This window comes from Camponotus vicinus, unplaced genomic scaffold (assembly GCF_025532165.1).
Source record: "Camponotus vicinus isolate PSW18456_S1 unplaced genomic scaffold, iyCamVici1.0 SCAF_8, whole genome shotgun sequence".
NCBI lineage: Eukaryota > Metazoa > Arthropoda > Insecta > Hymenoptera > Formicidae > Camponotus > Camponotus vicinus.
Window position 1 is genome coordinate 1,689,177 of NW_028141980.1, and position 12,635 is coordinate 1,701,811.

Genomic DNA, 12,635 nt, shown 5'->3' on the forward strand with positions numbered 1-12,635 from the left:
ATATACGCGCCTGGAGCGAGAGTGTGCTGTGAAAGCGTGGTACCGCGCCGCATGCATGATTTTCATCATTTTTCGCCATGAAGTACCTCTACGAAAAATTTGGAAAAAATAGATGTTAAAGCAGACATTTTAAGATTTAAAAAAAAAAAAAATTGGAGGTGTATCTCTAAAACATAACCTCAAAAAAAGTTTTGAAAAATTCAAAAATTGTTTTTACTCGTATTTTTGGTCAGAAATTTTTTTAAATTTATTCTTAAAATAGTCTTGTTGATGTTCATAACATATATTTTTTTCATCAAAATCGGTTCAGTCGTTTTCGAGAAAAATCACTTTTTTGATTTTGCTTTCCCTCTCCATAACTCCTACAAAAATGCAATTTTAAGGTTGATATTTACAGGATTTTTTAGACACATAGATGCCAATCTATGATGCCAATCTCGACTTGATACGGGCGGGGGCAACTTTTACATGCTTATCCCCCTAGGCCCTTTATAAATATATTCGATCTGTAATAGATTATCGGATTAGTTGATTTGTGGACAAGTCTGGGAGATTTTATTTCAATTTCATATTTCTCTGCATATGCATTAGCTTTTTCATATAAAGTTTTGAATTCAACGTCGGCATTTTTTCGAATTTCGCTAACTCTTTGAGTTACAATTTTCGCATACGAAATCGCCTCGCATAAATTGATTTTAGGACTTTGTAAATATTTACAAAGATTGAAAAATTAAAAACTCGATTAACTGTTAGAAGAGTTATTATAAATTCTATGCTTTTTACAGATGTTAACAAGCAAAATGCGGTAGAAGATGTCTCAGAACAGTTCCAAGTAGAACTTATTTTTTCCAACGTGATCAATATGTAATCAAAAACCTCCAAAAAAATAAAGATCGAATCGTGCCTTTCTGACCATCTTGTTGCACACAGTTGTTTCAAATTAAAATGTGTAGATTCTCGGCTTAAATCAGCTTTGATTTGCTCTTGTAATAGCGAGTTTCGTTTCGAAGAATTAAAAAAGGAGCATATTTTGCTAATAATTCCCATGCAATGTTTAATTTCTTTCATTTTACAAGAATCGGAAATTGCTAAATTTAGAACATGTGCTGTGCAATGCACGTATTTTGCCAAAGGATATTTGTTTAAAATATGCGTTTTAACTCCATTAAAATTTCCATTCATGGAAGCAGCTCCGTTGTATCCCTGTCCTCGAATTTTCATTGGATCAAGCCCTAATTCCGTCACGGCTTTCAAAAGGCTATTGGCTAACCCTCCTCCCGTTAAGTCGTGAATAGTGTAGAATTGTAAAAAAAGTTCTTCAATATGCATCATTTGATTATTAAATATTCGAATGCATAAAAACATTTGTTCTTGCGTCGCTATATCCGTAGTTTCATCCATTAAAATCGAAAAAAACCCGCTATCTTTTATTTTCGAAATCAACTTTTTCAAAATAAGTGAATTGCAGATTTCAATTATTTTATTCAATTATTTTAAGTATATAAAATAGTTTTGTTTTGGGTCTGAAATAAGTGACACAACTCTTTATCATCTCTAATCTTAAATCTTAAGAGTGCTCTAAAATTTCCGTCATTTTGTTCCAGATCTGTCTGTGGATCAATTCTACCGTCATCTCGATGACCTCTTAAAGATAAACCCTGTCGTCCACATAGTAGAATTGTCTCTATTATCGGTTTTAAATATTTTCAATTTCTTTCTATTTCTCCTTTTCTTTGTTTATTAATTTGAACGGATACCGTTTCTTGTTTTTTTTTTGACAATGAGAGAAGCAGATTCAGAATCAAGCAAGGATTTCTGATGATACTGTAAATTTTGATGATACTTAAAAATCTCAAGACTTTTTTTCCAATTGCGAAAAGGTTCTTTCACCAATTGCTTCAGATCTTGACTTCCTTTTCCAGCAGATTCTGGCCCAAAAATTACACAATATTTGCAAAATGCTGCATCTTTTGCCTTAGAGTAAGAAAGCCATTTAAATTTATGAAGCCATGAGTATTGAAATCTTAAATTACGCAACTGTGGATTTTTTGGGAAAATAAAATCTTGATTAGGTGCATAAACATTGCTCAAAGCGTCCACCTTTTGAAATATATCCAGTTTTTTGCCAAGAAATACAGCTATATCGTTCTCTTCAAAAGATGCCGAAACAGGAACAGAGATTGAAGTTGATGGAGAAGGGGAAGGCAAAAAGGAAGTTGAAGTTGATGGAAAGGGAGAAGGTAAACAGGAAATTGAAGTTGACGGAGAGGGAGAAGGTAAATTAGAAATTGAAGATGAAGAGGACTGAAGCTAAACTTTCATTTTGTTTCGACTTTTTTTTGAAAAAATCGACGATTGTCGCATTTCGTTTCATTTTTGTTTACACGACTTAGCCAATCGGCTGTCTAGAATATGAAGAAAAGTGAGTTATATATAATATTTAAAAAGCTTTAATATCGTAAACGAATATGCTGGAAAATAAATTTTAAAGACCTAAAAAAAAAATTTTTTTTTGTTTGAAAATGAATGGATTTTTTATGAAGCCTTTAACGCTGTCGGACGTCGGACCTATTACAACTTGCGTCGCTTCGCTTCCCTTTCCACGATCTTCTTTTCGCTGACGCGCTAGAGTATAGTAGGGATGGGAGGCATGTACAGAGTCGATCGGAGTACGCAAGCGCGCAGAGGCCGCAGAGTGGGAGAACGGACCCCTGAGACCTTGAGTCACGGGCGCCCGTGTCGACAGCCCTGCTTTAACGTTTATTTTTCTTTACGTATATATTTTAAGCGGAGTCAGCAAAATTAATTTCTTTTAATTTGCAAGGGGGGGTTTTAACTCTAACCCCCCCCCCCCCCCCCCAGGATCCGCTAGTGCTTGTAAATATTCATTTTTCGATTATCTTACCTTAATACTTTTATGTACAAAATAATGAGAGAAATCAACTGGTGTAAAGAAAACACGGTAATTATGCATAAAAAGGGCCCACCTTCGCACAAATGTGTTATTGACGTATGTTGTGAAGATCCCTGATTAACATTCTGAAGGTTTTAGCCGGCGGTCGTTCTTTATTCAAAAGTTATTAACAAATAAATGTGAGAAATATTGACATAAAGATTCTACTTTATTTGTTCACCGATTTGCTTTATTTTTAAATATGTTATAGGGAAGATTTTCCCGAGTAATTTCGTATATATATAAGGGTCGAACTCAAATAGTTTTGGAGATATAGGCTGAAAAAGGATAAAAATAAAAAATACAAAAATACAAAAATACAAAAATAAGGTAAACCTTCGGAAAACCTACTTATATGAAATAATGGGTAAGAATACTCAATTTCTACGTATTTTTACCTCTTGAACACGAATATACAACTTAAAAATAGCGGTCGAACTCGCAAGTCGAAGAAAAACACAAAAAAGGGTAAATAAAAAAAAGGTAAACAATTTAAATTTATATAGAATTTAATACAATTTAATACAATTAAAAAATATCACAAATGTATGTGTACACACACACACACGCGCGCGCGCGCGCGCGGGGGGTGCAAGCAGGACCTTCGGCCACCCCTCCCGCAACCACCCCGCCGGTAGGCAAGGTGGGCCTCGCTTTACAACTTACAGCATATATCCATTGTGATTGAACTCTTCGCAATGCGTCCCCTACCGGCGGGGTGGTTGCGGGAGGGGGGCCGAAGGCCCCCCTTGCATCCCCCCGCGTGTGTGTGTGTGTGTACACATACATTTGTGACATTTTTTAATTGTATTAAATGTATTTAAAATAATTATTTTTTTATATAACAGTTAAGTTATTGTACATTTCTATTATAATCAATGTACTTGCTAATGAACATATATTATTGACCAATGCGTTTCATCTAACAAAGTATATGCGTGGACACAGTGTGTTCCGTCCCCCTGCGGGGGCTCCACTTTCGAAAGATATAACCTAATCCAAACCTATTTTTGACTTAAAACTAACATTTAATTTAAATCAGAAATAGGTTTGGGTTAGGTTATATCTTTTGAAAGTGGAGCCCCGTAGGGGGGCGGAACACACTGTGTCCACGCATGCACTTTGCTAGATGAAACGCGGTTCACATGGGTTGACTGACTTCTTACATGTACATAGTGTCCGAAAAATATCTTATATTTGTAAAACGCATTCACTTATATACTTTTTATTATTGATGTATGTGCGTGTTGTCTGTGTTTAAATGGAATCATAAGCAATGGTATATATAATGGAAACGCGCGCGCGCGGGGGGGTGCAAGGGGGCCTTCGGCCCCCCTCCCGCAACCACCCCGCCGGTAGGGGACGCATTGCGAAGAGTTCAATCACAATGGATATATGCTGTAAGTTGTAAAGCGAGGTCCATCTTGCCTACCGGCGGGATGGTTGCGGGAGGGGGGGCCGAAGGCCCCCTTGCACCCCCCCCCCGTGTGTGTGTGTGTGTGTGTGTGTGTGTGTGTGTGTGTGTGTGTGTGTGTGTATACACATACATTTGTGATATTTTTTAATTGTATTAAATTGTATTAAATTCTATATAAATTTAAATTGTATTAAATGTATTTAAAATTATTATTTTTTCATATAACAGCTAAAATAGTAGGTTTATGAAGAAAATGCATGTAACTTTTTTTGTAGAGTTTTTCAGCGGCTTTATTTTTTGCTTAAAGTTTTTTTTCTCAAATCAATATTTTCGGAGATAAAAAGCATTAAAATTGTGAAATTCTTTTGTTAATAACTTTTTAATAAACAACGATCGCCGGCTAAAACCTTCAGAATATTAATTAGAGATATGACCTTGACAACATATGTCAATGACACATTTGTGTGAAAGTGGACCCCTTTTATGCATAATTACCGAAAACACATAATTGTTTCGAAAAAAAAAATGTGTTAATTGCAAATTACATTTTTTTTAAACAATTATGTGCTACAAGAATATGCAATAAAAAGTGGAGGGTTCCATTTCAAAAATTCAAGGTGGCCTTGTCGCGACCTTGGCGACGCCATCCAAGGTCAAACACATGGCGCCAGTAAATAGACCTTTTTACACCCTACAACTTTTGTTTGAAACAATTTTTTGTAAAACTTCTATTTTTTGTGATATTTCGAGGTCCCGACTCTTTCGAACACTCCGTATGTCGTAGTGATGTAATGACACGTTTCCGACCCCAGGTTCATTTGCAAAAAATGATTCTTATGGTGCCTCCGACAATCTCTGAAAATTTGGCGGATGAATTTCCGAACACCCTGTATATACAGGGTGTTAGAAAAGTCTGGAAATGGTCAAATATCTCGAAAACGAAACGTTTCTGAGAAAAATGTTTCGAACCGAAGTTGTAGGGTTTCAAAAGATCTATTTACTGGCGCTATGAATTTAACCTTGGGTGGCGTCGCCAAGGTCAGAGCAAGGTCACCTAGAATTTTTTAAATGGGACCTATTTTTTATTACTTACTCTTGTAGCTTATCTCGAGAGCTTTCCAAAACACTATAATAAAGTATTTCTTCATTGAGTACTTTTCGAGTTATGAGGCTTGAAATAATTTCTTAATTTTATATAAATCATAAAATATCTAATAAAATATTCATTTTTCGATTATCTTACCTTAATACTTTTATGTACAAAATAATGAGAGGAATCAATTGGTGTAAAAAAAAACATAGTTGTTCCGAAGAAAAAATATGTAATTTGCAATTAACAATTACATATTTTTTCTTCAAAACAACTATGTGTTTTTTTTTACACCAGTTGATTCCTCTCATTATTTTGTACGTAAAAGTATTAAGGTAAGATAATCGAAAAATGAATATTTTACAAGATATTTTACGGTTTATGTAAAATTAAGAAATTATTTCAAGCCTCATAACTCAAAAAGTACTTAACGAAAAGGTACTTAATTATAGTATTTTGGAAAGCTATTGAGATAAGCTACAAGAATATGTAATGACAAATAGTAGGTTCCATTTAAGAAATTGAAGGTGACCTTCATGTGACCTTCAAATAACTCTTCAAGGTCAAACCAATGATACCATTTTATGGCCCCCTCGAAACCAAACAACTTTTGTCTGAAACATTTTTCTCTAAAATGCTTTGTTTCCGAAATAATTGCGTGCGTTAATTAAAATGGCTCACCCTGTATACGCTAGTTATTATAATTAATGTAATCATAATTGAATACAGTAGAACAAATCTGTTCTAACCTTTACTTCTCTTTCTCTCTTTTTCATAAATTATTGCTTTTTACATTTAAATATAACATAATTGTATAATATTACAGATCATTCCTCTTATTATTATTATTGTTAAACATATCTTTAAAAAATGAACAAATCTCTGCAGTTAATTAAGAAACACAACATTCGTCAATTGAAGTTACTTGATGAAACAACTAATATAGAATTGTAGGAACGATTGTCTCCTACTCCGCCCTTGTTACACACACACGTACATATTTACTCACGTATACTATATAAATTCTAATCCCGGCATGCATGCATCCGACATCCGCTTTCACTTTTGTAAAATTTTACAACCCTTGCATGTTACTCAGCCTTCCATCGATCCTTTATCGCCGATTAACATATGGCAAGCACACGGCTTTTCCTACACAACGGTTACTCCGAGAATCCTTCCGATTATAAAAACTTTCTCCCGGATCATGCATGCTGAATCCTGGTTTTCCAGGATTCATTCTGTATCCCGCTTTTCGAGAGTTCACATCGCGCCTACACACAGTACACACGAGACTTCACACTAGTATACAAGACGCTCAAAATTATAGATTAAAATAAATTCGGAGCTATATAACTGAAAAACGTTAATTTCTTATATCCCGAGATCACCCACAAATTGGTGACCCCGACGTGATCTTTCGCGAATCGTGAGTGATCTGTGTAGTGCGTCATAGTGCTTGACGCTCCGATTATTATTCGTTTTTTTTTTATTATTTTCTCTTTTCCTCGAGATCATCGGTATGGCGTACAACAATGGCAGTAGTGTCGTTAACCGCGAAACGGAGGACCCTCCGGGTGCATCATCAGTCGATCGAGTATCAATTAAAGTGCCACTTTATACCTACGGATCCGGAGTTGTGGTTCCTGATGCTGGAGGGCGGTTTCGATGCTGCGGGAATAACTCAGGACAACACCAAATATGGCCACGTCCTCACCGCCCTCGATCAAAGGTACGCTCTGGAGGTCCACGATATACTTAACCGGCCTAGAGGAGAACGATCATACGAGCTTTTAAAGACCGAGTTAGTGGTTCCAATACCGGACGAAATTTTAATACCGGTATTTCGGTACTGAAATCTCTGCAAGACCGGTAATACCGATATTTTTCGGTATTGAGATTTTTTTTCTAAATAATTAAATATATTAGGGGTTGCAATTGAACGACCAATTCTAATACAAGTTTTATTATTTATTCAAAAAACGACGTTTCGACTTCCGACCATTTGGTTGTGGTTGTGGTCCTTATACAGTCTTTGGTGATTTAACTATTCTCCCAATCACAATTGTAAGCGTATAATATCAATCATGTTACGTACAAAATTTGGTATTAAAAGAGAAACAGTCATATCGGTATGAAATTTCGTCAAGGAATGGATCACAACCAGATGGTCGAAGTCGAAACGCGTCGTTTTTTGAATAAATAATAAAACTTGTGCTAAAAGCTAGAATTGGTCGTTCAATTGCAACCCTTTATTTATCTACTAGCGTTTGAAGTTTGAACAATTTAATAAATTTAAATGTATTAGGTAGTTAGGTAGATAAAACTCAAAAGAATTTTTAATTAAAAGATAGATATGTTGTTTTATAATTTTAATTTATTAATAAGGATAAGGATTGTCTTGATAACATTAATAAGTAATATTGTGCTTATATTTATATAAAAAAATTCTTTACGTAACGTGAATTACGTTATGAACAGTAACAGTATTTATAATATAGGAGACTTTGCTTATATTTATACAAAAAAAATTCTTCACGTAACGTAAATTACATATTACATTAACAGTAACAGATAACAGTATTTATAATATAGGAGGTAGGAGGATAGCAGAAAACTATTACTCATTTTTGTTAATAAAATAAGATCTTAAAAACGTTAAATTATCAATGCTTTCATCGGAAAGGCTTGAACGAATTTTTGTTAATAACAATGCAGAGGCAGAGAAAGCTCGTTCTGCCTCCACACTAGTTGGTCTTACAGTTTTTAAGTAGTTGTAAACACGGTTTAAATATTTGCCCTTTATTCCTTCTTCGATATAATAATTCATTTCAGCTCTGATTATTTTCCTAATTTCGTTTATTGATTTATTCTTAACTTTTATAACTTGTTTTGTTCTTTCTAGTACCCTTTGTTTAAGTTTTTCTTTTAGAGTCAATGTCAATTGTGAATTTGTACTGTCATCAGGTATTTCAATGTCGACGTCATCTGCTTCCTCACTATCTATATTTTCACTTTCAGTAACTTCTGTAGCATCATTAAAATTTAATCTTTCAATTAGGCTAACAATTTGAGTTATAAAACTTGATTTAGATGTCTGATTAAAGATGCCGTAATTTTCGTGTTCCCTTTCTTGTATGTTACGTTCTTGCAGAAAGTTAAATAAATCTGAATGCTTGTAACGTCGTTCTGATATCCGATTTAATAAAGCTGTTTTAAGTTTTTTGCTAAGAAAATTTTCTTGTTTGGATAACTCATCAAGCATAAACTCTAATGTGATATCTGCTTGATATAAATCAATTTCTCGAGAACACAATGCTTCGACAGCAAGTTTGACAGGAGCCAAAGCCGCTATAATAGAAGAAACTATATCTAATTCTTCTTTTGTAAAAGAGATTTCAATTTTAACATCAATTAAAGCTTTCTGTACGCAACTTTTTAATTGATAAAACCGTTCTAGCATGAGCAGAAGACTATTCCACCTAGTTTTACAATCTAAAATTAGCTTTAATTCTTTGCCTAGTTCAGCTTTGACATGCTTTTGTAGAAAATCGTCATTTCTAGTCGGAGATCGACGGAATATTCTTACTACTTTCCTAATTTTCTCAATTAACGACTTTATAATCTCATTTAAATGTATCTCATCATTTATTTCTTTATTATGAATATGCAAACCTAAATATGCATCGTTTTCGTTTTCAGAATCAACTTCATCATTTTCATCAATATCTTTTAAGTCTGACATTTCGCGTTCACTTTCACTCTCTTCCTCTATATCGTCATCGTCATCGTCAACATATATCTGTTTTACTTGTTTATGTTTATTATATAATACTTCTAATATAGCTAGTTGAATACCATGTGCCAAACAAAGTTGTTGATCAGCATTAATTATTTTTCCTACTTTCTTCATTACGGATGCGCCGTCTGTTGTAATGGCAACGATATCATAATCCAAACATATATTATAAATTTTCAATTTAGCATCAATAATATCCACACACTTTTCAGCTGGCATTGTCCCATTTACACGACATAAACCAAGATTCCAAAACATTTTATCTGTTGCGTGCACATTCAAGTTTAAATATCTTCTATTTTTAATTGAAGTCCATTCATCGAAAGTCAAACTAAATTTTTGACCATCTAGTTTTAATTTCTTAATTTCTATTTTAAGTTGTTCTTTAACTTTATTACCATAATTTTTAACAATATTCGAAATACCGCTTACCGATTTAGGAATATCGGAAAATCCTCTAGCTGTTAATCCTAGTCTTATATCTAAAGATGTACATATTATTCGAAAGGACAAACCATCTCGACTAGTTAAACGTGCCAATACTGCAGGTAAATTATTGTCTGTTGGAAAATATTGAGTTATCAATCCACTTTTGTTTAATTTTTTGGATAATGTATAAGAACTGCTGGAACTACATGACGATGACGATATTGAAGCCGAACTCTCATTTGATGATGTACTTCTTTTTAGCAAACTTATATTATGAATTGCCTTCAGATGCGTGTGCATACCACTAGTGCTTCCTCCCGCACAATGGATTATTTTGCCACAAGTCGTACACTTGCATTCATTTTTGTTCTTTTTCCCACGTAAAAAGTAAAACCAAACGGAATCTTTGTTATTGGCATTTCTGTTAAATTTTTCAAATTCTTGTTCTTGCATCATGGGGATTGGGGACTGGAATTTGGAATAATAAAATTAATATATATTTTATTTATCATAAATAGTCTAATAATTAAGTAAGTACATAGTACATACATACCTTCTAACTTCGTTTTAAAAAACTTAATATTTATTAAGTATATGATATATATTAAATATATGTGGTTTGTGGTTATGTTATGGTTAGTGGTACTAATTATTTTGATGTTAATTGTGATCATTAGAATTTAGAATTATCTGGTAATACTGCAAAGTACAAACTGCATTTATATAATTGCCTGATTCCCTGGTTATACAAAACACAAGCACAAGACACAAATGGGAGCCTCTTGTTATAAACATATAACAAGATTATAAACAAGAGCAATGAGCAAACGTTATTTACAAATAGCAAATAGCGCTTTTCAATTGTTAACTGCAGGCGCGCCACGCGAAGCGCGACGTGCGACGGCGCGACAAAAAATACCGATTTTCGGTAATATCGGTATTCAACACCGGTACTTTTTCGGTTTTAGATTTGTCGGTATTACCGGTATTGCGGTTTCGATAAAACCGATATTGGAACCACTAGACCGAGTTAATCAAGCGCCTTGGCTCATCGCGCGAGCAAAACACGCGTCGCCTGTTAGAGAACGAGCCTCTCGGAGACCGCAAGCCGTCGCAGTTTCTCCGACATCTTCGCGGCCTCGCCGGAACGGAGTTTCCAGAGGACATCCTGCAGACGCTTTGGCTGAGCCGCCTGCCTAGAAATGTCCAAGCACTCCTCGCGGCGCATCGTGACCTCACGCTCGAGAAGAGAGCCGAAATCGCGGATTCGATCGCGGACTTATATGGCCCGGCAGGGATCATCGCTGAGACGACAGCCACCACACCACCGCCACCTCCGCCTGCCCAAGTTCAGTATGATGGCTTGACTCGCGTAATGATTGAGGCGGTGCAGAAACTCGCAGCGATCGAAATTAATACCCAAGGGCAGCGCCAACCTACTGGCGGAACCTGCGAAACCTACGGAAGGTCGCGCTCGCGCTCCCGGCCGCGCTCGCGTTCGCGATCGCGGAGCCGCCGTCCTAGTGCAGCTAGCGATACATGCTGGTACCACTGGCAATATGGCGAGCAGGCAAGAAATTGCGAGAAACCGTGCAGATACGATACTAGTTCTTCGGGAAACGAGCAAGGCAGTCGCTAATGGCGGCCGACGACATCAGCCCCGCGACATCGCGCCGCCTCTTTGTCAGTGACCGATCGACGAAGAGACATTTTTTAATTGACACCGGAGCCGATGTGTGTGTGTTTCCGCGTTCGCTGCTGCCGGGACCCCGTGCAAAATCGAGCTACGAGCTCTCTGCGGCGAACGGTACAACCATCGCTACGTTCGGAACGATAACGCTGCCACTGGACTTTGGACTGCGGCGACAATTCACCTGGAGGTTCGTCGTTGCCGCTGTGTCCAAGCCGATCATCGGCGCGGACTTTCTCGTGCACTATGGGCTCTTGGTGGACATGAGAAACCAGCGGCTGTTGGACGTGTCCACTCAACTCACCTCTCGTGGAAAGGTGATTGAGTGCGACATTCCGAGTATTAGGACTATTTCAGGCTCATCACGGTACCATGAATTCCTCCATCAATTCCCAGAGGTGACACGACCGGACGGAGCCCCCAAGGCAGTGAGTCACTCGACGAGGCACTACATCATTACCACACCAGGGCCACCCGTCGCACAGAAGCCACGCCGCCTTTCAACGGAAAAGTTGGAGGCGGCAAAGAAGGAATTCGAGACCATGTTGCGTTTGGGAATCGCTCGCCCGTCGCAGAGCTCTTGGGCATCGCCCTTGCACATGGTGCCGAAGAAGGGAGATGACTGGCGGCCTTGCGGAGATTATCGCGCCCTTAACGCGAGAACCTGTTCGGACCGATATCCAGTGAGACATATCCAGGATTTCTCCCAGTCACTTCGTGGGAAAAACATCTTTTCCACCATCGATCTGGTGCGAGCTTTCAATCAGATCCCAGTCGCGGAGGAGCACATTCCGAAGACAGCCATTACAACGCCTTTCGGACTCTTCGAGTTCGAATTCATGACCTTCGGTTTGCGTAATGCAGCGCAGACCTTCCAGCGCTTTATCGACAAAGTGCTGCAAGGTCTAGAGTTCTGCTATGCATATATCGACGACATCCTCATTGCGTCAACATCAGAGGAAGAGCATCTGAGACACCTGACAATTCTGTTTGAGCGGCTGAGGAAGTATGGTGTCATCATCAACCCAGCAAAGTGCGTGTTTGGACAGCCCGAGGTTAAATTTCTCGGCTACCTCGTTTCCGGCGCAGGAACTCGTCCGCTACCGGAAAAGGTCGACGCCATACGGGCCTATCCACGCCCTGACACCGTGAAGAGATTACGCCAGTTCTTGGGTATGCTGAATTTTTATAGAAGATTCTTACCCAAGGCTGCAGAGACTCAAGCACCGACCTGTTGCAAGGCAATTTAAGAGGGAA

The 12,635-nt window shown here is 37.3% G+C and overlaps 1 protein-coding gene and 1 pseudogene across 1 annotated transcript; both read right to left on the bottom strand.

Annotated features, from left to right (window-relative positions):
- LOC145976256 (uncharacterized) overlaps positions 1–12,635 on the bottom strand; it is a 66,910-nt pseudogene that overhangs the window by 15,961 nt on the left and 38,314 nt on the right.
- On the bottom strand, positions 7,289–10,686 carry LOC145975935 (uncharacterized). Its single transcript, XM_083106703.1, has 2 exons — positions 10,242–10,686; positions 7,289–10,156 (listed from the first exon to the last, which is right to left on the bottom strand). Exon 2 carries the CDS (start codon positions 10,142–10,144, stop codon positions 8,081–8,083), a length of 2,064 nt encoding a protein of 687 aa, XP_082962829.1. The 5' UTR covers positions 10,145–10,156; positions 10,242–10,686; the 3' UTR covers positions 7,289–8,080.